This window comes from Diceros bicornis, chromosome 3 (genome assembly GCF_020826845.1).
Source record: "Diceros bicornis minor isolate mBicDic1 chromosome 3, mDicBic1.mat.cur, whole genome shotgun sequence".
NCBI classification, from domain to species: domain Eukaryota; kingdom Metazoa; phylum Chordata; class Mammalia; order Perissodactyla; family Rhinocerotidae; genus Diceros; species Diceros bicornis.
The window spans coordinates 91,392,085-91,418,465 of NC_080742.1; the positions used below are offsets into that span (position 1 = coordinate 91,392,085).

Genomic DNA, 26,381 nt, shown 5'->3' on the forward strand with positions numbered 1-26,381 from the left:
GGGATTTTTCTCTATCTAGTAGCAGAGAAGGAAGTTAGGGAACTTTAAAGCATGAAGGACTCAACACACCTGCTGGTTTGAAGATGGAGTTGGCCGCATGCAAAGACCTCAGATGAGGATGCAGACACAATCAAGATCTCGATTTCACCCTGTGAGACCTGCACAGAAAATCCAGCTGACCTGTACCAGGACTTCTGACCAATAGAAACTGAGGGAATAGATGTGTGCTGTTTTACGCTGACAAGTTTGTGTTAATTTGTTGCAGTAGCAATAGAAAACTAAAACCCTTGGGTATCAGATAAATTCCATGTTTCCAGCCCTGGCCCTTGGTGCATTGGTAATCTACCATTTCGTGGAACGATACTGTAACGTTTTGGTCTCAAGACCCCTTGAACTCTTAAAAATTACTGAGGACCCAAACACATTTTCTTTATGTGGTTAAATTTGTTGATATGTACCATATTAGAAATTAAAACTGAGAATTTATTAAATATTTACTTTTAATTCATTTAGATATAGTTTCATTACATGTTAATATAAAAAATGTATTTTTATGAAAAATAACTATCTTTCATAAAACAAAAGAATAGTAAAAAGAGTAGTTATATTTTACATATTTGAAAATTTTTTAAATGTTTGGCTTAACCAAGGACAGCTGGATCTTATATCTTCTGCATTCCATATGTTGCAATATCACGTGTCATGTTGCCTCTGGAAAGCTCCACTGTGCACTCATGAAAAAGTGAGGGTGAAAAAGACCAGAAGTCTCTAAATATTATTGTGAAAATAGCTATGATCCCACGGACCCTTAAAGGTTCTCAGAGATTCCCAGTCGTCCCTGGACCACACTTAAAGAATTGATTATTTAGTGTATTTAAATTTTAGTCTCCACATCTGGAAAATGGAGATAATGACCAGATTAAACTATGTAGTCAATAGAAAGCATTTGGCACATTTTCTGAAACATAAGAAAGACTTGATAATTGTTACTTATGGATGTTATCATCCGTCCTCATTTGTACCTCTCAACCCCTACTGCAGATGGAGATACATCTTGGCTGGGGGATCTATTCCCTCTCAGGGGTGCCATAACAGGCTCCATGGGAACCCAACTCTCAACCATCTAAAAGTCCCAGCCTCTCATATACCTTCATGGGGATTGTAGAGAAGCCTGAATTCATAAAACCATAATAATTTTAAGAGTTTGGGTAATCTGTGATATCTGTCTATGGTTTAGAACTCTTGAGATATTTGAAAGTTTGTGTAGAAACAGTGTGATGCCAATATCCGCCCTGCTCATTCCCAACAGTTTTTCCTCCAAGGACAATCACACACAATCTCGGCTCTCCTCCTGAGAGAAAATGCAGGCATCTTTCTTCCCCCTTAGAGAGAAGATAAATAGGTATGATATCTTGTGATCGTTCTGGGAATTTGAATTCTCAATAGAAACTAAAGAATGTTTTTAATTCATCTGATTCTAAAACAAAACCTCTGCTCCTGATGTTCTTTGAAGAACCTTCAGAAAGTCCAGTGAGTGATTCCTCCTGTATCTGGGATTTAATCTTCCGAAAGCTGCTAAGGGAGCAGGCTACTACACTTATTTCAGAGGTACATTTCTCACCTCTTTGGATTTATTTTAGGCCAAAGTAGATTCTTGTGAGAAAATCCAGTGCTAGAATCTCCTTACACAGAAGAGATTAATTTATTCTGGACATGATTTTCAGTGTGGGTAGATGACATAGGACAGGACGGCAGTGGACACCACCACAGCTATGTGAACAAGAATGGTATTCCTGGGTGATCTTCCCTCCTGACTCATATTGTGTATTGAAGGTAGATATAATAGGCATTTAGATGTCTCCCGCCCCCACCTTAGGGAATCTCTGCGTACTGTGCTATGGGCAGAAGGTCCTTGAATCCCCTCAGCATCTCTCCCACCATCACCTCCCAATGTAATTGGGTGTGGTGGTCAGAGCTAGCACAACTGTCTCAATGAGAAGAGGCTCAGAGAATGAGAGACTGTATATCCAGGCATCATCTCTGAATAAGGCTCTGAAATAGCCAAATTAATGAAAGGACTTTATATGTTACCTAGCCTAATTGAAGATATTCATGTCCAGGGAATTTTGTCACAATGAAAAAGAAAATTCCAGTAACAGTTACAGTAAATCTTTTCTTTGCGGAAACAGTGTAAGACATTAAGTTTTCCACAGTTATTTCTTTTTGGAACCATCCCAGGTTATCACCCTGTTGTGATGATTGTCTGACTTGAAATCACAGTATTTTATATAAACATATTTCCTATCACAAAATAGCATAGAATGAGTGCCAGCACTCCTGACAAGAGGTGGAAAAATAGAATAAAGCTCCATAGATCAAGAAACATTCTGGGTTACAGGGCTGCCTGGGAAGAGATTTGCTCATACTGACCATGCAAACCTTTCGTTATCTGAGCTGCTATTGTTTTATTTGCTCTGTTGGGAAGGAGAAGTTTTAGGCATCACCACTGTGATAGAGTCTTCTCTGTTCCAGTACTGATTCTGCTTAAGAGTTTTTTAATCTGTCTTCAATTTTATTTTTTATGTTGTTTATTTTTAACAGCAAAATGGTAATAATGGTAATAAAGATAAAAATAAAAAGACATTGATTCAGATACAAAAATAACTACACTAAAACGTTAATAAAAAAATGTTCCTATTGGGTAGTGATAGATTGAATTACCTTCAACAATACTATTATCCTTTATGTTTGGAGATTCAATGTGTTTCAGACATTGCTTATTGTGTCCAACTGCATCTAAGTAGAATTTTGCAATAGTGCTGTTACTATCTCCCACTTTACATAGCATAGGACTATTCCTTAATTGTAGCAAAAAATCAATGTCTCAAACTTAATGAATGTTTACATAAAATCTTCCCAAATTCAATCATATTTATGGAAGTGAAAGAATCTATGATTTTATCTCTGTTTCATTTTCCAGTGATCATATTCTAACTGTGAAATTTGATAAAGTAGAAACCATGTCCTGGTCAATAGAAACTGGCAAACAGAATATGTTTAGTACATACATTGTTTGAACTAAAAATGACAATCATCCATTCATCAAATATTTCCTGAGTGCTTGTTTCATCTAGAAATATACTATTTACTATGAGATATAAAAATGTACAGGACATATTACCCACCCGCAAGACTTATTATTTGGTGAAAGGGAATCTCAGTTCAAATAAATGACATTTAATCTTGAATTTTATCTTAAGGATTATCCAGATAGTCAAAGTGAGGATATAACTCTGTTAACTGTTATTATTGAACAAGACTGTACATTTACTAGTTGCCTGAAGAGCCTCCTCATGAATCTATTCTAATTCCCAAAAGTAGAAAAGGCGCTCTTTATAGGATGTCTGGGGCTATCCTTTTAATGGGCCTAGAGAAGGTCTAGTAGACTGCCACCTTTCTCTTTATAGGAACTGGTTGGAAACTGCAATAAAATGGTTCAAATGAGGAGGGCTGTGACTCCACTCCAACACCCCATCAGGATTATACAATGAGGGTGGTGATAAGCACAGTTTGTAACCACACTAGTATTTGAACAACCCATGTGAATTTTTCCACTCAATATATACTAGCCTGAGAGTTTACATTTACCTAAGCCTGATACCCTCTAGAGGGATATGCAATAATTCTCAGCATTTTTAAAATTACTGAATTCATTCTACACTCATAAACACTAAAAAAATGTGTGAACTAAAATTATATATATCATCTTAAGAGATTAAGCTTATAATATCTGGGAATGCACTGTCTGCTCCATTGAAACTTTACTGTAAGCCATGGGTGACAAAATGGCATTACATTTATGAAACATTATTAAGTGATATGGTATTGATTATATTAAAATATTGTTTAACTTGTAATTCCCATATAGGTAAGAACTTTCCCATTTTTAACAGTGAAGAGTCCAATAATTACAGATGTCATTCACCTAGGAAACAAGAGTCCCTCTCAAGCCAGAAACTGGACTTGAGAAGAAAACACTAGGTTAGATACTACAGGAGAAATCTGTATCTCTTGTTCTTAATAATGTAGGCATAAAGATGTCTAGAAAGGAAACCTGAACAGTGGTGGTAGGATAGCTTCTCTCACATGGAACCTGGGGAGTAAGAAACAAACAAATGTCACATTAAATTGTGTCATCTTGAATTAGAGGGTAGATAGCTCAGGTAGCAGGTGGAATTGGAGAGTAAGAATAAGAGAATTTCTCCCTGATAACCAAGTAGCTACACACATTATAAGCCAAGTTTTACTTAAGTTTTGTGGGATATTAATTTCTATCTAATATTTTTCTTCTTTCTCAGTATCTAATATAAACCTGAGATAAGAATGAACCAAAAGAGGCTGATGTTCAGCAGGCTTTCACCAAAGCATTAACAGAGGCTCAATGCCACTTTGGGATCCAGCATGTTAGAAGCAGCCGCAAAAGTGGGACAACCACAGGGGCTGGCTCGGTGGCGTAGTGGTTGGGTTCACGTGCTCCGCTTCAGCAGTCTGGGTTTGGGGGTTCGGATCCCAGGCGTGGACCTGCACCACTCATCAAACCATGCTATGGAGGCGTCCCACACACAAAATAGAGGAAGATGAGCACAGATATTAGCTCAGGGCCACTCTGCCTCAAGCAAAAAGAGAGGAAGATTGCCAGCAGGTGTTAGCTCAGGGCCAGTCTTCCTCACCAAATAAATAAATAAATAAGAAGTAGGACAACAACATAGGGTAAGTGAACTTGAGATTATAGAGTCATGTCTAAGTTAGACACCCCTTCCCACTGGGTGGTCTCTTGCAGAGAGAAGTCTTCATACATTTGTGTTTTTTCCTTGTTTGATCTTTAGACAACATACATACACATAGAGACGTAAATTGTATATTGATTTGCCCGACCACTTTCAAGTTTCAGAACTTATAAGGATTCATAAAAAAATACATATATATATATATATAAAATTTAATCACTGAAGCATTATATTGTACAAACCTAATGAGGAGATAATATATTAGATAAATTATAATATTCGTATTCAAGGAAATAGTATGCAGCTGTTCAAAGTATGTAGCAGAGAAATATTTTGACATGGAGAATCATTCCTGGTATGTTTCTAAATAAAAGATATAGGTAAACTAGCAACAGTGTTTGATTTTTTTTTAATTCATGATCTATATGAAAGTAGATGTACAGTAAAAAGGTATAACTGTACATACAAATCATTAACAATGATCATCTCAAGTTGTATGTTTCAGGGTATTACCTCTTTAGACTTTTTAATAGAATTTCATAATGTTTTTTTAAGAAGATTTTGAAACTTGATATCAAAAGCTCATACACGGTAGGTACCACCTTATTCTTACAATGAACCACACTCTTAAAACTTTAATCTCTAAATTTAAAATGCTCAAAAGTTTGTAATTTTCTAAATAGCAAGAAAATAATATAAACTTGATAAGACGATAGTTACAAACATATACTTTGCCTAAAAATAAACTACTGAATAAGATCAAGACCATTTTCTTTAATGCTAACGTTAATTTAGTGAAACAGATTTCACTCCACAAAGGAAGTCAGTTAAGAATATTAGACTTGCAGAACTAATTATGAGAATCTGTTATCCCCTAGAACCTTCCCAAATTAAATGCTCATTTTTTTCAATGAGGACATTAGAAATTTGGCGAAAATCATGATGAAAATATAAACTATTAAAATTCAGATATTAGTTTATATGATTCTTCACTATGATTCTTCATTAAAAGGAATCAAACCCCTTCAGAGAAATGGCTGTCCATGCCTGAAGTGGGGAATATACAAGAAGAGCTTGAAACATCTTATCAGAAATAAGGAAGAGCTCAAAAATTATGGGAACATGTGAATAGAACAAAGGAGCAAGATTGGAGGGTACATATATGAGACAATTAATCATGTAATGATAATAAATATTTGTAATCCCTTGATAAAAAAATTATGAGTCCATATTGATAGACGGATGAGAGAAAGATAATAGATACAGATTCATAGAGATAGATCATAGATAGATAGATAGATGGATAGATAAATAGATAGAGCCTTTCCTTAGACTGAAATTGACAACCAATAAATATAAAAGCAATGAAGGAGGTAGAGCATCACATTCTGCAATAAACATTACCAATAGTTGAGTCTAGCAGGATAACCAATGGATGCTGAAATAGTGGCCAAAAGCTTTATGAGGAACAGAATATTTGTATATTAATTTTAACGGGTGCTCCAGAAATTACATTAGGGAAAAATATAATGATTTTAAGCTGAAGATGCTTGAGAGGCACCATCTTTACCAGGTGATCCAAGTTTTCATCACCAACAATGGGAAAAATGACATCATGCACCTACTCATGGAATACACTGAGGAGGATACTTTTTTTTCTGCCAAAAAGTGAATAATCTGAATCAAAAATGAGGAACTTCATACAATCCCAATTTGAGGAACATTCCACTAAAGAATTACTCTATACTCTTCAAAAATATCAGTGTCATAAAAGGCAAAGAAAGGTTGAGTAATTATCCCAGATGAAAGGAGGCTAAACATAGATGACATTAAATTTAATATGTAATCTTGGATTGGGCCCTGGATGGGGGCAGGATTAGAGAGAGAATAATGTAGATCAAGGAATCACGTTGATATTAAATTGCTTGATTTTGATAATTATATTGTGGTTAGGCTAGTGAAAGTCTTTGTTCTTCGTGAAAAAATGAGGAATTTAGGGGTAAAAGGACATCACATCAACATGTTAATCTCAAATGGTTCAAAAAAATTACATATTTATAGATAAAACGAGAATGATAAGGCAAATATGAAAGACTATTAAAATTTATTGAATCTGAGTGAATGCATATGGAATTCTTTGCATAATTCATGACCGTTTTCTGTAAGATTAAATTTCATTTTATATTAAGAGTTAAAAACAGAAAAGTAACCAATTTGGGAGAGAAGGGGGAGCTGTCAAGTAGAGACAAGGATACAACCATTCTCTGAACTCGTTTTGACGTAAACTCCAGTTTTCATTGATTGACCAGCTGTGATCTTTTATCACATTTCAGTCCTTGACAAACTTCATTAAGGAATGGGAAGCAACCAGTCTTGGGTCACAGAATTCATCCTGGTGGGATTCCAGCTCAGTGCAGAGATGGAAGTGTTCCTCTTCTGGATCTTCTCCCTGTTCTACATCTTCAGTCTGTTGGCAAATGGCATGATCTTGGGACTCATCTGTCTGGACCCAAGTCTACACACCCCCATGTACTTCTTCCTCTCACACCTGTCTGTCATTGACATGTCCTATGCTTCCAATAATGTGCCCAAAATGTTGGCAAACTTAGTGAAGCAGAATAGAACCATATCCTTCGTTCCATGCATTATGCAGACTTTTTTGTATTTGGGTTTTGCTGCTACAGAGTGCCTGATTTTGATGGTGATGTCCTATGATAGGTTTGTGGCGATCTGCCACCCGCCTCCAGTACACTGTCATCATGAACTGGAGAGTGTGCACAGTCCTGGCTGTCACTTCCTGGTCATGTGGATTTATTCTGGCTCTGGCACATGCAATTCTCCTTCTAAGGTTGCCCTTCTGTGGGCCCCAGGAAGTGAACCACCTCTTCTGTGAAATTCTGTCTGTCCTCAAGCTGGCCTGTGGTGACACCTGGATCAACCAAGTGGTTATCCTTGCTGCCTCTGTGTTTGTCTTGGTTGGACCCCTCTGCTTAATGCTCATCTCCTACATGCGCATCCTCTGGGCCGTCCTAAAGATCCAGTCAAAGGAGGGCCGCAGAAAGGCCTTCTCCACCTGCTCCTCCCACCTCTGTGTGGTTGGACTCTTCTTTGGCATTGCCGTGGTGGTTTATATGGTCCCAGACTCCAATCAACGCGAAGAGCAGGAGAAAACACTGTCCCTGTTTCACAGCCTGTTTAACCCAATGCTGAACCCTCTCATCTACAGCCTGAGGAATGCTCAGGTGAAGGGCGCCTTGTATAGAGCACTGCAGAAGAAGAGGTCCATATGAAGGATAGGTAGAATCTTGTTTGTGGTTTTCCTTTTAAAGTATGTGATTTTCTGAAGGAAAATCTCTGAAAAATTTCTGAATTAGAAGTTTGATGTAAAAATGGTAATTACCCGAATTCTAGCTCTGAAAACAGGGCCAAGCATGAAAAAGCATATGTTCTAAACTTTAGAGATCGTGTCAGGAGTGGGGCAGCTAAATTATCAGAATATTTAATATTTCTTTTAAGAAACATTGAATTCTCTTACTTTTAAAGCCAGGAATATTAATGTATGGAGAAAAAAATTAAATGTAAGAAAATTATATAAATACATTTCTATGGCTTATGTGTTTAGAAATCTGTGACTTCTTATCACCTTGGGGTAGCTGGCAGCAGTAAAATTAATACCAGTCAGCATGAGACAACTAGTATATAGCCAACATCATTTTTCTTTCATGGTACAAAAGTTCCTCTGATTTATGAAACCAAATTGAACAACTGTCTTCATGATACTAATGAGGATAAAATAAGTAAGGGTTACTCTTTTTTTTTAATGATTCGATATTTGTATACATTGCAAAATGATCACCACAAGTAGTCTAGTTAACATCTGTCACCATACATAGTAACAAAAATTTTTCTTGTGATGGGAATTTTTAAGATCTAATCTTAGCAACTTTCAAATATGCAATGGAGTATTATTAACTATAGTGACCACGCTGTGCATACATCCCCATGACTTATTCATTTTATAACTCTCAGTTTGTAATTTTTGACCCCCTTCACCCATTTTTCCCACCCCCCATCCCCCACCTCTGGGAACTACCAATTTGTTCTCAATTTTTAGATCCCACATATAAGTGAGATCATATGATTTTTGACTTATTTCACTTAGCCTAACACCCCCAACATCCATACATGTTGTCACAGATGGCAAGATTTCCTTCTTTTTTATGGCTGAATAATATAACATTATGTGGTGTGTGTGTGTGGGGGGTGCACATACCACATTTTCTTTATCCATTCATCCATCGATGGACCCTTAACGCTACAATGAACACAGGGGTGCATGTATCTTTAGGCATTGATGTTTTCAAGTTCTTTGGATAAATACCCAGCAGTGGAATAGCTGGATCATATGGTAGTTCTATCCTTAATTTTTTGAGGAATCTCCATACTGTTTTCCATAGTGGCTGCACCAGTTTGCACTCCCACCAGCAGTGTATGAGAGTTCCCTTCTCTCCACATCCTCTCCAACACATGTTGTTTCCTGTCTTGTTAATTATAGCCATTCTGACGGGCATCAGGTGATATCTCATTGTAGTTTTGATTTGCATTTCCCTGATAGTTAATGATTTTGAACATCTTTTCATGTGTCTGTTGGCCATCTGTATATCTTCTCTGGAGAAATGTCTGTTCAGGTCTTTTGCCCATTTTTTAATTGGGTTGTTAGGTTTTTTTGTTGTTGAGATGCATGAGTTCTTTATATATTTTGGAGATTAAGCCCTTATCAGATGTACGGTTTGCAAATATCTTCTCCCAATTGCTAGGTTGTCTTTTCGTTTTGTTGATGGTTTCCTTTGCTGTGCAGAAGCTTTTTAGTTTGATGTAGTCCCATTTGTTTATTTTTTCTATTGTTTCTCTTGCCAGGTCAGACATGGTGCTTGAAAATATGTTGCTAAGACCGATGTCGAAGAGCGTACTACCTATGTTTTCTTCTAGAAGTTTCCTTCTAGACATTTCATAGTTTCAGGTCTTACGTTCAAGTCTTTAATCCATTTGGAGTTAATTTTTGTGTATGGTGTAAGGTAAGGGTATGCTTTCATTTTTTTGCATGTGGCTATCCAGTTTTCCCAACACCATTTGTTGAAGAGACTTTCTTTTCTCCATTATATGTTCTTGGCTCCTTTGTCAAAGATTAGCTGTCCATAGATGTGTGGGTTTATTTCTGGGCTTTCAATTCTATTCCATTGATCTGTGTGTCTGTTTTTGTGCCAGTACCATGCTGTTTTGTTTACTATAGCTTTGTAGTATATTTTGAAATCAGGGAGTGTGATACCTCCAGCTTTGTTCTTTTTTCTCAGGATTCCTTTAGCTATTCGGGGTCTTTTGTTGTTCCATATAAATTTTAGGATTCTTTGTTCTATTTCTGTGAAAAATGTTGTTGGAACTTTGATAGAGATGGCACTGAATCTATAGATTGCTTTAGGTAGTACGGACATCTTAACTATGTTAATTCTTCCAATCTAAGAGCACAGAATATCTTTCCATTTCTTTGTGTCTTCTTCAATTTCTTTCAGCAAAGTTTTATAGTTTTCCGTGTACAGCTCTTTCACCTCTTTGGTTAAGTTTATTCCTAGGTATTTTATTCTTTTTGTTGCAATTGTAAATGGGATGGTATTCTTAATTTCTCTTTCTGCTACTTTGTTGTTAGTGTATAGAAATGCAACTGATTTTTGTATCCTGCAACTTTACCATATTAGTTTATTACTTCTAAAAGTGCTCTGGTGGATTCTTTAGGGTTTTCTATATATAAGATCATGTCATCTGCAAATAGTGACAATTTCACTTCTTCCTTTCCAATTTGGATCTGTTTTATTTCTTTTTCTTGCCCGATTGCTCTGGCTAGGACTTCCAGTACTATGTTAAATAGGAGTGGTGACAGTGGGCATCCTTGTCTGGTTCCTGTTCTTAGAGGGATAGGTTTCAGTTTTTCACCATTGAGGATGATATTAGCTGTGGGTTTCTCATATATGGCCTTTATTATGTTGAGGCACTTTCCTTCTATACCCATTTTATTCAGAGTTTTTATCATAAATGGATGCTGTATCTTGTCAAATGCTTTCTCTGCATCTATTGAAATGATCATGTGATTTTTATTCTTCATTTTATTAATGTGGTGTATTACGTTGATTGATTTGCGAATGTTAAACCATCCCTGCATACCTGGAATAAATCCCACTTGATCATGGTGTATAATCTTTTTAACGTATTGTTGTATGCGATTTGCTAGTATTTTGTTAAGGATTTTTGCATCGATGTTCATCGGTGATATTGGCCTGTAATTTTCTTTTTTTGTGTTGTCCTTGTCTGGTTTTGGTATCAGGGTAATGTCAGCTTCGTAGAATGGAGCTTCCCCCTCTCCTCAATTTTTTGGAAGAGTTTGAGAAGGATAGGTATTAAGTCTTCTTCGAATGTTTGGTAGAATTCACCAGGGAAGCCGTCTGGTCCTGGACTTTTATTTTTGGGGAGGTTTGTGATTACTGTTTCGATTTCCTTACTGGTGATTGGTCTATTCAAATTCTCTATTTCTTCTTGATCCGGTTTTGGAAGGTTGTGTGAGTCTAAGAATTTTTCCATTTCTTCCAGATTGCCGAATTGGTTGGCATATAGCTTTTCATAGTATTCTCTTATAATCTTTTCTATTTCTGAGGTGTCTGTTGTAATTTCTCCTCTTTCATTTCTGATTTGGTTATTTGTGCCTTCTCTCTTTTTTTCTTGGTGAGTCTAGCTAAAGGTTTGTCAATTTTGTTTATCTTTTCAAAGAACTACCTCTTGGTTTTATTAATTTTTTCTATTGTTTTTTTGGTCTCTATTTCATTTATTTCTGCTCTGATTTTTATTAATTCCCTTCTTCTACTGATTTTGGGCTCTGTTTGTTCTTCTTTTTCCAGTTTCTTTAGGTGCATTGTTAGATTGTTTATTTGAGATTTTTCTTGTTTGTTGAGATAGGCCTGTATTGCTATAAACTTCCCTCTTAGAACCGCTTTTGCTGTATCCCATGAATTCTGGCATGTTGTATTTTCATTTTCATTTGTCTCCAGGTATTTTTTGATTTCTTCTTTGATTTCTTCATTGACCCAGTCGTTGTTCAGTAGTGTTTTGTTTAATCTCCATGTATTTGTGGCTTTTCTGATTTTCTTCCTATAGTTGATTTCTAGTTTCATACCATTGTGGTCAGAAAAGATGCTTGGTATTATTTCAATCTTCTTAAATTTATGGAGACTTGTTTTGTGGCCTAATACGTGATCAATCCTGGAGAATGTTCCATGTGCATTTGAAAAGAAAAGAACGTGTATTCTTCGGTTTTTGGGTGGAATGCTCTGTATATATCTACTAGGTCCATCTGTTCTAGTGTGTCATTTAAGGCCAATGTTTCCTTATTGATCTTCTGTTTGGATGATCTATCCGTTGGTGTAAGTGGAATGTTAAAGTCCCCTACTATTATTGTGTTACTGTCTATTTCTGTTTTTATGTCTGTCTGTTAATAATTGCTTTATATATTTAGGTGCACCTACATTGGATGCATAGATATTTACAAGAGTTATATCCTCTTGTTGGATTGTTCCCTTGATCTTTATGTAATGACTTTCTTTGCCTCTTTTTACAGTTTTTGTTTTAAAGTCTATTTTGTCTGATATGAGTACTGCTACCCCAGCTTTCTTTTCCTTGCCATTTGCATGGAGTATCTTTTTCCATCCCTTCACTTTCAGTTTGTGAGTGTCTTTAGGTCTGACGTGTGTCTCTTGTATGCAGCATATATATGGGTCTTGTTTTTTTATCCAGTCAGCCACCCTATGCCTTTTAATTGGAGTACTTAGTCCATTGATGTTTAGTAGCTATTGATAAGTATGTACTTACTGCCATTTTTTAACTTTCTTTTTTCTCAGTGTTTTAGTAGTCCTTCTCTGTTCCTTTCTTCTTCTATACAAGATTGATGGTCTCTTTAGTTTGACCTCTGTCTGAAAGCTCTGCTCTTTAACTCCCCTCGTCCCTCTTTTTATGTTTTTGATATCATATCTAACCTCTTTTTTGTGCATTTGTATCCATTACCCTCTTATCATGGAAATAGATAATTTTTCCTATTCGTGGTCTTCTCTTTTCCCCTTAAATCAGTCCCTTTAACATTTCTTGTAGCACTGGTTTCTTGGTGACAAACTCCTTTAATTTTTGCTTGTCTGGGAAATTTTTGCTCTTTCCTTCCATTTTGGATGATAACCTTGCTGGGTAGAGTATTCTTGGCTGTAAGTTTTTTCCTTTTAGCACTTTAAATATATCGTGCCACTCTCTTCTAGCCTGTAAGGTTTCTGCTGAGAAGTCAGCTGATAGCCTTATGGGGTTTCCTTTGTATGTAACTTGACTTTCTCTTGCGGCTTTTAGGATTCTCTCTTTAATTCTGGACATTTTGATTATGATGTGTCTTGGTGTGGGCCTCTTTGGGTTTATCTTGTTTGGGTCTCTCTGTGCTTCCTGTACCTGGATGTCTGTTTCCTTCCTTAGGTTAGGGATGTTTTCATCTATTATTTCTTGAAATAGATTCTCTGCCCCTTTGTCTTGCTCTTCTCCTTCCGGGACACCTATGATACGGATGTTAGTGCACTTGATGTTGTCCCAGAGGTCCCTTAGACTGTCCTCACTCTTTTTAATTCTTTTCTCTTTTACCTGTTCAGCTTGGGTAATGTCCTCTAGTCTTTCGTCTAGCTCGCAGATCCGTTCTTCTGTGTCCTCTACTCTGCTTTTGAGTCCCTCTAGTGAATGTCTCATTTCCAGTATTGTATTCTTCATTTCTGATTGGTGCTTTTTTATATCTTCCATTTCTTTGTTGACATTCTCACTGAGTTCATCTATTCTTCTCCCCAGATCAGTGAGCATCCTTAACACTCTTTGTTTGAACACTCTGTCGGGTAGGTTGCTCATTTCTGTTTCACTTAGTTCCTTTTCTGGGATTTTGTCCTGTTCCCTTACTTGGAATGTATTCCTTTGCATCCTCATTTTGCCTCTTTCCCTGTGCTTGTGTCTATGTATTAGGTAGGTCAGCTACGTGTCCTGCTCTTGGATAGGTGACCTTATGTAAGTGATGGCTTAGGAGGCCTGCAGTGTGCTTCCCTCAGTTCTCAACATTCCAGGGGTGACCCCTATGTGGGCTACGTGTGTCCTTCTGTTGTGGCCTGTTTGCTCTCCCTGTAGGTGCCCAGGGAGGCTGAAGTATGCCCCTGGCCAGCTGTTGTAATGCTCAGCTGCTTGTAGTTGTTGTGAGCCCTTCAGTCTCTTTATCAGGTGTGGGGAGCCCCAGCACAGTTGGCTGCAAGTTCTAATACCACATTTGTGTTGCAGTATATCTTTTAAGTGAGTAGGCCCCCAGCATGGCAGGTTGTTAGGCTCAGGGTCTTACAATTGTTATAAGCCTCCAGCCTTTAGGTCTCTTATCAGCTCTCTGAGGATTGTAGCTGTGTGGGCCTGGCCTCAGACACGTGAGCACCCAATTGTTTCAGGCTTTGGAAGGTGGGGCAAACCCCCTATGTGGTTCTTTGAGAAGCACAAGTCTTCTGCAGCTGACAAGCCCTGCCACCCACAGGTCCACACACACAGTCAACACAGTCCTGCCCCGTGTGCACGTCCCGAGCTCCCGAAGCAGACCCAGTCTCTCCACGGTGGGAGCCCCACACACTCCACCGCCGCCCCACACTCTCCACCTGCTCCTTGTGCACGCCCTGCCCCACTGAAGTCTGCTCAGTTGCCAGGCTGCAGAGAATCCAGTCACCAATCTATGCAGGTCCACAAATTGTCTGAGTGCTTGTTGTTGGGTGGGGCCAGTCTCTAGGGATGGTTGCCCGCCCTGGCTGAGCTGGATTAAATCGGTGCTCTAGTGGGTGGGGCAGACCTTGGCTAGCAGGCCCCAGGGAGGGCTCCAGTGGCGTCTGTGTCAGCAAGCCCTCACCAGGCCACAACAATGGCCGCCACAAATGTCCCAGTCCCTGGAGAGGTCTCACCTCTCACCAAGATGCACCCAGGGCCTATCAGGTGAGTTTCTTTTCACCAAAGCACTGTGTACCTTTCTTTCTGGTGATTTTAGGTTGCTTTCTGAAACGGGTGAGTTTGCTCGTGGGCCCTTTAAGAGCAGGTTTTAATTTCTTTGTGAACCAGCTTTTCTGGGGGTATTCCCCAATGTTTTAGTAGCAGGCAAAGTCAGATATTATGCCACTCGTCTCGGTTTTGCTGGGTCCACAAAATGCCCACAGCGGGGGCACTCCCGGGCTCAGGGCCCCGCTACTCCAGGGAGGGTTGCGTACCTGTGCACTGCTCCCGGGTGGCCATGAGGTGCTGCGGCTTGTGAAGGCAGCGTTTTTCCTCTCCAGAAGGGAGTTTCTGCCTCTTCCACCTCAATTAGTATTGTGCTTTGTTGCAGGAGTTCCTCTTATCCAGTTTTCAGTTCTGTCTCAGGGGTAATTTTTCCACGAGTAGTTGTAAATTGGCTGTGTCCGTGGGAGGAGGTGAGTTCAGAGGCTGCTTACGCCACCATCATGACTTCATCCCTTATTTCTTGTCTTTTTCGTAATAGCCAACCCAACAGGGTGTGGTGATATCTCATTGTGGTTCTGATTTGCATTTCCCTGAGGATTAGTGATGTTGGCACCTTTTCATGTACATGTTAGATGTCTTTATATCTTCTTTTGATAGTGTCCGTTCAGATCCTCTGCCCATTTTTTAATCAGATTGTTTGTTTGCTTGTTTTGCTATTTACTTGTATGAGTTCCTTATATATTTTGGTTATTAACCCCTTATCAGATATATGATTTGCAAATATTTTCTCTCATATGGTAGTTTGCCTTTTCATTTTGTTGGTTTCCTTTGGTGTGAAGAAACTTTTTAGTTTTATATAAAGTGAATCATGATGTTAAGTATCCTCTATTTTTTGACAAGTCATGAAAACTTTATTTAACTCGACTTATAAAATTCTAGAATAAGTACAAAATTAAACATAATTAACTTTCATTTTAGTAATAAATAGTACCCAAAGCATAAAATATATAGTATTTAATAGTGTAAGCAAATATAGGTGTTGAAAAAGACAAGGAACCAAAAAAGTGAAGGGATCTACCAGATCTTCTAATCAATCGGGTCTCAAACATCACCTCCTCAAAGACCAGCCTATTTCAAAGACTCCCACTTTGTTGACCAAGTGACTTTCAACCATATCACTGCAGTTTATCTTTTTACCCAAATCACTTTACAAAATAAACAAACCTTAAAAATGAAAACAGACTAGAGCATTTTTCTCTGGCAATATGGTAGATGAGCCATTATCAGATGTTTTGGTGGGAGAAGTTCTCTGACATAACAATATTTAAATTGATAAAGAAGCAAAAAGAAATTCTTCTGGTCAGTCTTTCCCTTTTTACCAGGAAGGAAAATCTTTAACAGAAGCTCTCCCTCTCATTAGATTTTTTCTTGTATTCCACTGGCCCAAAGTGGCGCAAAGTGAGCCAAATGGCCATTTCTAAACCAGTCAATGGTAAAGAGGATGAAATTGAGAGCGTGGTTTAGATTAATCATGGTTTAATCTTCCCTGGCTCAGGATGAGGTCCACTTTATCTGATAACTTTCCTACCTAACACCTGAAGAAAATGAGCACCAGGTCAGCAAGGAAGGGGTAATGGCCAGAGGGCAGACAACTATCAGCATCTGCTAAATGGTTTCAGTTCTGAAGCAAGTCTTCTTAATCTTGAGCAGTAGGAAATTGAAGTCTGCTAATTACTTCATCCTTCCATTTTAGGGATGTAATTGATACTTTCTTTCCAGATAAGACAAAGTGTTTTAAACACTTAATAGCTACAATCTCTAAATATAACAATAAATTATTCTTATATCAAGGAAATTGTATTAAGAACCATATCTTATACTTCAAGAAGGATTCTAAATTAGAATGAGTATTTTAGTTACATAGTAGGTACTTTTCCTTCTGCTACATTAAAAATATATGTATACATAAAAATAGCATGAGGAGTATGAACCAATCTTTATAAAAAATATTTATCTTTATCTGTTTATTCTTCTCATCTTGTATTTCTCTAAGTGCACAGAGATATGTGAGATTCCACTAACCAAATGTGTAGATGAATAGTTGTATTTTTCTGAATTGCTTAACTTATTTTTATATAGGGAAAATATTCTTTTCACACACGAAAAAACAAAAGTCAAAATACTTTCTGAAAATATCATGTGATAACGTTTTTGTTAAATTATTAATCTATTGGTCCATTAGTCTTTGATTTGTATATATTCATGGAGAAGTCTTTGGGATATTGAGCTATTAATCATAATGGTTATTTCAGGGTGCTGTGATCTGGAATAAGTTTACATTTTTTCTTTGTACTTTAAAGAATTGGGGGGGGGTTGTATCTATGGAGCTTATGTCCTTTTACAAGAAAAATTCCATTTTTTCCCTAAAAGTAGGTGGAGAGAGAGGATGGTAAAGAGGGGTGGGGACTTTTAAGAAAAAGGTCACATGAGTGCATCTCTCCTGTTTACCACTAGATATGAACAAGATGAATGCAGATTTGTCTCTCTTGATCAATTGTATCCCTTAGCTCCTATAACCTAAACTGTCCAGTCACATTACTGGTCTAATAAACATTTGATTAAGGAAGACAGTGGTGGTCAGCACCAACTCTTCAACTCCTGAGCAAAGTACAGTGCAACGCTGGGATCCTGTTAATCAGCCCCATCAAGGGAGGCAATTCCCGGAGAAGTCGACTGCCATAAGAGAGAAAAGCACCCCCACTTGAAGTCCAACATCCACAGCACTTCAGCAGTGGTGGGAGTTTTTAAAGAAAACTGTTTATCACTCAAACATATTCCTCACCTGACTTGCAAAGCATGAAGTATGTATCAATTAAATGATTACAGCTACAAGTAAGAAAGATGATATTTACTAATTACCTGTTTTTCCCTCTGCTTGGGTTCTTTGTGCTGATTGCTATGGCTTTCTACATGTCAACTCTTCTCAGCCCCTCAGATAATATAGCCATCCCTCAGGAGATTTCCATTCTCCTTCTAAATGGACTAGTTGTTTCCTAACAATTCCATCTGCCTTTGTTCTGTGTTGGACTCCTTAGTTCATTAATCTCACATCTTCCTCTTTCTTGGTTTACTCCCTTATTTTGATGGAGCACATCCTACAATAGCTTCACGTGGTTAAAATGTCATACCATGACAGAACTTATGGTGAAAACAGTCATCGATGTTTCTAATTTCTCATCATAGCTTATTTTTTTTTTCAAATGCCCCATTGAAATTCTATGTGATAAGCGGACTTAAAAAAAGGAGGAAAAGGGCCGGCCCCGTGGCTTAGCAGTTAAGTATGCATGCTCCACAGCTGGCGGCCCGGGTTCGGATCCCGGGCGTGCACCGACGTACTGCTTCTCCGGCCATGCTGAGGCCGCATCCCACATACAGCAACTAGAAGGATGTGCAACTATGACATACAACTATCTACTGGGGCTTTAGGGGAAAAAAATAAATTAATTAATTAAATTAAAAAAAATTTAAAAAAAGGAGGAAAAGACTCAAGCGCTGTGAAAAAGGAATTGCTTCTCAGAGATGGCAAAATACTAAAATGATATTTAAGTGCAGCTGTAGGTATTGTATTGTGATCTGCAAACACTTTTATCTCTAAATTGACCTTCATTTGATAAATGTCCAACTCTAATGAGTTGGAACAGTAAATGTTTTTGCTCTGCTCATTTGAAAGATTAAAAGCAAAAAAATGGACACGAATCATGACATGTGTTTGGATCCACAGTAGGCTGTGTTAAATGTCATCCTATTGTCCTCATCAAAAGAAATAAAAGTGGAGTGATGTCAACTACGTGGAGGAATGAGCTGTTCCCTTTATCTCTCCCACTTGGAACTACAACTAAATGGACATTCATTGACCAATGAAGGAAACCCACAGAGTACAACAGGATGCCTGAGATACCCATGCAGCTATACATCTGAAGGTGGATTGACTGGTCCCCCTGGCAAGTGGTGGAGGTAGATTAGCACTCCCTGCCCTTGCCCATGAGCCCTGTACACATGCATGAATGCTTTTCAGCTCAGCACAAGCTCGCATAATACTGCCACACCCTGAAAGTGGGAACACACTCCAGGGCGACTGTGGAAAGAGGTGACAGCAGCCCTTAGCATGTTCATGATTGCTTTCCTGGCAGTGGGGGAGACCGCTGAGCCACTGCAGCCCCATGGAGTGGCCCTAGCTCCATCTCCATGAGGAAGCCCCACCCACCAAGCACAGCAGCCCGCACAACCACAAGAAGAGGTGGCGGGAGATCTCTGCACTGGGGCAAGCACATTCCCAGCTCCCAAAAACAAACCATAGTACCACTGTACCCCAGAAGTGGGAACATGCCGCAGGTCTAATGTGGGAAGAGGCAGTGGCACCCCTATCCCACTTGTGATGGCTTTCCTGGTGGTGGGGGAGCCCACCATGCTGCTTTGGCCCCAATGAGTGGCCTAGGCTCAGACCCCAAGAGGAAGCCCCGCCCACCAAGCACAGTGTACACATGTGCCCAAATGCTCTCTACGTTGGCACCAGCACCTGTAGTACACTCACAACTTGCAGCAGAGGGTGGGATCAGAAACTCAGTTCCTGCTTCCCCCTAGTGGTAGCAGGTGGAACCTGCAACCTAATACTACCACAAACGTGCCAACAAAAGATTAGTTCATCAAACACCGTGAGAAACTACAGCAACAATTCAGATCAGAAGGAAAATGATAATTCTCCAGAAACCAACCCTGAAAGCAAAGAAGTTTACAATCTAAATGACAAAGAATTCAAAATAGCTATCATAAAGAAACTCTGAGTTACAAGAAAACTCAGAAAGACACTTCAATGAGCTCAGGAATAAAATTAGTGAGAAGAAAGAACACTTCACTGAAGAGATTGAAAATATATAAAAAAAAAAGCTGAAATTCTTGATATGAAGAACACAATTCATGAAATAAAAAATAAGCTAGAATCCTTAAAAAATAGAGCTGATGTTATGGAGGAAAGAATTAGTGAGTTAGGGGATAGAAATATAGAAATGTTAAAGGTAGAGAAGAAGAAATAAGGTTTTAAAAAAATGAAGGAATTCTTTGAGAAATGAGTGACTCAATTAGGAAAAGCAATGTAAGAATTATGGGTATTCCAGGAGAAGAGAGGGAGAAAAGAGCAGCAAGCTTGTTCAAAACAATAATAGCTGAGAATTTCCCAAACCTTGGGAAGGAGCCGGATTTGCAAATACAGGAAGCTAATAGAATGTCTAATTACACCAATGCTAAAAGACCTTCTCCAAGGCATATGATAGTAAAACTGGCAAAAGTCAACAACAAAGGAGAAATATTAAGGGCAGCAACGCAGAAGAAAATAACCTACAAAGGAACCCCTATCAGGCTTTTAGCAGATTTCTCAGTAGAAACTTTACAGGCTAGGAAAGAATGGAATGATATATTCAAAATACTGAAAGACAAAAACTTTCAACCAAGAATACTCTATCCAGCAAAACATTTCTTCAGATATGATGGAGAAATAAAAGCTTTCCCAGATAAACAAAAGTTGAGGGAGTTCATCGCCCCTAGAACTCCCCTACAAGAAATGATTAAAGATGTCCTCACACAGGAAACAAAAAGGCAAAGGTCTACAAAGCTTTGAGCAAGGAGATAAATAGACAGACAAAATCAAAAAAGGCAGCTCTCTATCAGACCAGGGAAGCAAATACTCAATAATAACTTAAAAGATAAAGGGAAGGGTGACAACAATAACTTAGAAGGAGAAAAGGAAAGGGATCGATCGACTTAGTCTAAGGGAATAAGAGGCCATCAGAAAATGGACTATCACATCCATGAGATTTTTTTACACAAACCTCATGGTAACTACTAACCAGATAATCAGAACAGATTCACACACGATAAATAAAGGGAAAACTAAGAGAACCACCATAAGAACTACCAAACTGAATCATTAGTCAGAAACACATGGGACAAGAAACAAAAGAAATGCAAAAGAACTACACAGTGAGTGATAAAATAGCAAAATTAAGCCCTCATATATCAATAATTATACTAAATTTAAATGGACTAAACTCTCCATGGATTGAAAAACAAGACCCAACAATATGCTGCCTCCAGGAAACACATCTCAGCTTTAAAGACTACCACAGGCTCAGAGTGAAAGGATGGAAGACAATACTCCAAGCTAACGGCAAACAAAAGAATGCAGATGTTGCCATATATCAGACAAAGTCGACTCAAGATAAAACAGGTAATGAGAGACAGAGAGGGGCAATATATAATGATAAAAAGGACACTCCACCAAGAAGGCATATCACTCATAAATATATATGCACCCAACACAGGAGCAACAAAGTACATAAAGCAACTATTAACAAACCTAAAGTGAGATATTAACAACAACACAATAATAGTAGGGGATCTTAACACCCCACTTACATCAATGGATAGATAATCCAGACAGAAAGTCAATAAGGAAATAATGGACTTAAACAAAAGACTTGACAAGATGGACTTAATAGATATATAGAGAGCACTCCATCTAAACACAGCAGATTACACATTATTCTCAAGCACTTATGGAACATTCTCAAGAATAGACTATATGTTGGGAAATAAAGCATGCCTTTATAAATTTAAGAAGATTGAAATCATAACAAGCATCATTTCCAACCATAATGCCATGAAGCTGGAAATCAACTACAAGAAAAAAACTGGGAAAGTAACAAAGATATGGTGACTAAACAACATGCTACTGAACAACCAATGGATCATTGATGAAATTAAAGAAGAAATGAAATCATATCTGGAGACAAATGAAAATGAAAATACAACACACCAACTCATATGGGATGCAGCAAAAGCAGTCCTGAGAGAGAAACTCGTAGCAATATAGGCCCACCTTAACAAACAAGAAAAAGCCCAAAGAAGCAACCTCAAACTGCGCCTAACAGAATTAGAAAAAGAAGAACAAACACAGCCCAAAGTCAGAAGAAGGAGGGAAATAATAAAAATCAGAACAGAAATAAATGAAATCAAAACCAAAAAAACAGTAGAAAGAATCAATGAAACAAAGGGCTGGTTCTTTGAGAAGATAAACAAAATTGACAAACCCTTAGACAGTCACCAAGAAAAAAAGAGAGAAGGCTCAAATAAATAAAATTAAAAATCAAAAAAGAAAAATTACAATGGATACCAAGAAATACAAAGGATTATAAGAGAATACTATGAAAAACTATATTCCCACACATTGGACAATCTAGAAGAAATAGATGAATTCTTACACTCATACAACCTCCCAAAACTGAATCAAGAAGAAATAGAGAACCTGAAGAAACCAATCACAAGCAAAGAGATTGGAACAGTAATCAAAAACCTCCCCAAAACTAAAAGTCCAGGACCAGATGGCCTCTCTGGAGAATTTTACCAAATATTCAAAGAATATTTAATAGCTATCCTTCTCAAAGAATTCCAAAAACTTGAAGAAGATGGAATAATTCCCAACACATTCTATGAGGCCAACATCACCCTGATGCCAAAGCCAAACAAGGACAATATTGAGAAGGAAAACTACAGGCCAATATTCCTGATGAACATAGATGCAAAAATCTTCAACAAAATATTGGCAAACTGAGTACAGCAATACATTAAAAAGATCATACACCATGATCAAGTACGATTTATACTAGGGACACAGGGATGGTTCAATATCTGCAAATCGATCAATGTATTGATGTGATGTGATTGATGTGTGTTGTACACCATATCAACAAAACGAAGAATAAAAACCACATGATCATCTCAATAGATGCAGAGAAGGCATTTGACAAGATCCAATCTCCACTTATGATAAAAACTCTCAATAAAATGGGTATAGAAGGAAAGTACCTTAACATAATAAAGGCTGTATATGACAAACCCACAGCCAACATCATACTCAATGGAGAAATACTGAAAGCCATCCCTCTGAAAACAGGAACAAGACAAGAGTGCCCATTCTCACCACTCTTATTCAACACAGTACTGGAGGTTGCCACCAGAGAAATTAGGCAAGAAAAAGGAATATAAGGAATACAAATAGGCAACGAAGAAGTGAAACTCTCACTGTTTCCAGATGACATGATCTTATATATAGAAAACCATAAAGAATTCATTGGAAAACTATTAGAAATAATCAACAACTACAGCAAAGTTGCAGGGTACAAAATCAACTTACTTACAAAAATCAGTTGCATTTCTGTATGCCAACAATGAACTAACAGAAAGAGAACTCGAGCAGACAATCCCATTTACAATTATGACAAAAAGAATAAAACATCTAGGAATAAATTTAACCAAAGAAGTGGAAGACCTATACAACGAAAACTATAAGACATTATTGAGTGAAATCAATGATGATATAAAGAAATGAAAAAATATTCCATGCACATGGATTAGAAGAGTAAACGTAGTTAAAACATCCATACTACCTACAGCAATCTACAGATTTAATGCAATCCCAATCAGAATCCCAAAAATATTCTTCACAGAAATAGAATAAAGAATACTAAAATTCATATAGGGCAACAAAAGACCCTGAATAGCTAAAGCAATCTTGAGAAAAGTGAACAAAGCTGGAGGCATCACAATCCTTGACTTCAAAACATACTACAAAGCAGTAGTAATTAAAACAGCATGGTACTGGTACCAAAACAGACACACAGATCACTGGAATAGAATTGAAAGCCCAGAAATAAACCCACATATCTATGGACAGACCCACACATCTATGGGCAGCTAATCTTTGACAAAGGAGCTAAGAACATACAATGGAGAAAGGAAAGTCTCTTCAATAAATGGTGCTGGGAAAACTGGACAGCCATATGCAAAAGAATGAAAGTAGACTATCTTCTCTCACCACACACAACAATTAACTCAAAATGGATCAAAGACCTGAAGGTGACACCTGAAACTACAAAACTCCTGGAAGAAAATATAGGCAGTACGCTATTTTTCATGGGTCATAAAGGGATCATTTCGAATTCCACGTCTACTCGGACAAGGGAAACAAAAGAAAAAATAAACAAGTGGGACTTCATCAGATTAAAGAGCTTCTACAAGGCAAATGAAACCAGGATCAAAATGAATAGGCAATCCATCAGCTGGGAAAAAATATTTTCAAATTATATATCCAACAAGGGATTAATCTCCATAATATATAAAGAACTCACCCAACTGAACAACAAAAAAACAAACAACCCAATCACAAAATGGGCAGAGGAAATGAACAGACACTTCTTCAAGAAGATGTACACATGGCCAATAGGCACGTGAAAAGATGTTCAACATCACTAATCATCAGGGAAATGCAAATCAAAACCACACTAAGATATCATCATACACCCATTAGAATGGCTATAATCACCAAGACAGAAAACAACAAATGCTGGAGATGCTGTGGAGAAATGGGAACCCTAATTCACTGCTGGTGGGAATCCAAACTGGCACAGCCTCTATGGAAAACAGTATGGAGATTCCTCAAAAAATCAAAAATAGAAATGCCTTATGATCCAGCTGTCCCACTACCGGGTATCTACCCAATGAACCTGAAATCAGCAATCCAAAGAGGCTTATGGACCCCTATAGCAGCTTTATTCACTATAGCCAAGACATACAAGCAACCCAAGTGTCCCTCAATGGATGAGTGGATAAAGAAGATGTGGTATGTATACAGTGGAATACTACTCAGCCATAAAAAAAGACAAAATTGTCTAATTTGCAACAACACGGATGCACCTGGAGGGTATTATGATGTTAAGGGAAATAAGCCAGAAAGAGAAAGACAAACACCACATGATTTCACTCATAAGTGGAAGAGTAAACAACATACAGACAGAGAGAACTGTTTGGTGGTTACCAGGGGGAAGGGGGGTGGGGGTTGGACACAAGGGGTGAAGGGATGCATTTATATGGTGACTGACAAATAATAATATACATATTATTATGTATATGTATATGTCCCCAATATGGGGACATTGGACATTTTCTGTTCCTAGAACTCACCAAGTCCTTCCTGCCCAGGGACTGGCCTTCACGGTTCCCCGTGCAAGGAGCAGTCTGCTTGGCTGTAGTCGGGGTGGACTACCCTTCATTGTTTAGATTCCATCTACATGTCTCCTCTTTGGAGAGACCTTTCCTGACAATCCCACCTACAGGAGCCCCTTCAAACCAAGTCCTGTCTATCATTTACCCTGTTTTATTTCCTTCACAGTACTTTTCACTCTCAACAAATATTTTCTTGATTGATTTACTCCTGGTGTTTCAGGAATGGTAATTACCCAAGACCTCTCCTTGCTCTGAGTCTGAAAAAATAAATTGAGAAATAGACACTGGAATCAGGTAAAAATTTTAAGAATATATTTCTTAGTGAGGTTATTGAAAAACATAGTTTATACCTTTACAAAATTTCTTTCCAATTTACAATCATAACCATTAGCCCACCCCCACAACCAAGAGGACAAAACATGCTTCTACAGGCTGTAACCTGAAGGACAGAAATGTATATGAGCAAACAGGAGCGCAGAGAAGGGGCATCCTCAGTTCCTTTTTCCTGTTTCACAAATTGTATCAACTAGAGGACAGAGAGGGCAGGTGTACTCCAAAGTGTTTTATCTGGGGTAGAGAGGTTTCTCCACTAAATCGAAATGTGAGGAACAGACAACAAATGTACCAACTACTTCCTCAGAATATGTCTCCCCTCAGAATATCTACCTTATCCACTGCTGTTCCTCCAGAACTTAGAACAGAGGCCGGAACAGGTGATGCACTCATGGAATGTGTGTAATGTATTGTTGAAATATAAATTTAAACTGTATAAAATTATTCACATATCAAATTAGCAAAGGTTAAAACTGGTAATTTGTAGTATTGATGCTCACGTGGGAAAGAGGCATAATTCTCACACGCTGTCAGAGGGAGAAATTTGTACAAATTTTCTGCCCGCAAACTGGCAATAGATATTGACAGCCTTAAAATGCCTATATCTAGAAAGAACTAACCAACTGATGCTCCAGCTGATCCCACCCCCTGTGACCTGCTCAGAGTCCATCAGAACAGCAGGGGGTTGTCAGCACGGTAACAGAGATGAGGAAGGTCTTCAGGGGATTGATGGCAACCAAGTTGCCAAAGATAGAAAGACATCATGATGACAAATGATTCTGTTACACCGAAAAATAAGATAAGCTCTGAGATTTGTTTCTGTATTACCATAAAAGGGAAAAGAGAAAACATCCAAACAAAATTATAATTTTAATCACTATAGCCAAGAAGTGGAAGCAACCTAAGTGTTCCTCGACTGATGATTGGATCAAGAAGATGTGGTATATATATACAATGGAACACTACTCAGCCATAAAAAAAAGACAAAATCACTCCATTTGCAACAACATGGATAGGCCTGGAGGGTATTATGTTAAGTGAAATAAGCCAGAAAGAGAAAGACAAACACTGTTTGATCTC

General features: G+C 38.0%; 1 protein-coding gene across 1 annotated transcript; it reads left to right on the forward strand.

The window, feature by feature from the left end:
• The first annotated feature begins 7,143 nt into the window (after positions 1-7,143).
• Positions 7,144-8,077, forward strand: LOC131422580 (olfactory receptor 2A2-like). The gene is given in 2 exon segments (XM_058569925.1): positions 7,144-7,527; positions 7,529-8,077. Coding segments are annotated over 2 exon segments (933 nt in total).
• Positions 8,078-26,381: the final 18,304 nt, after the last annotated feature.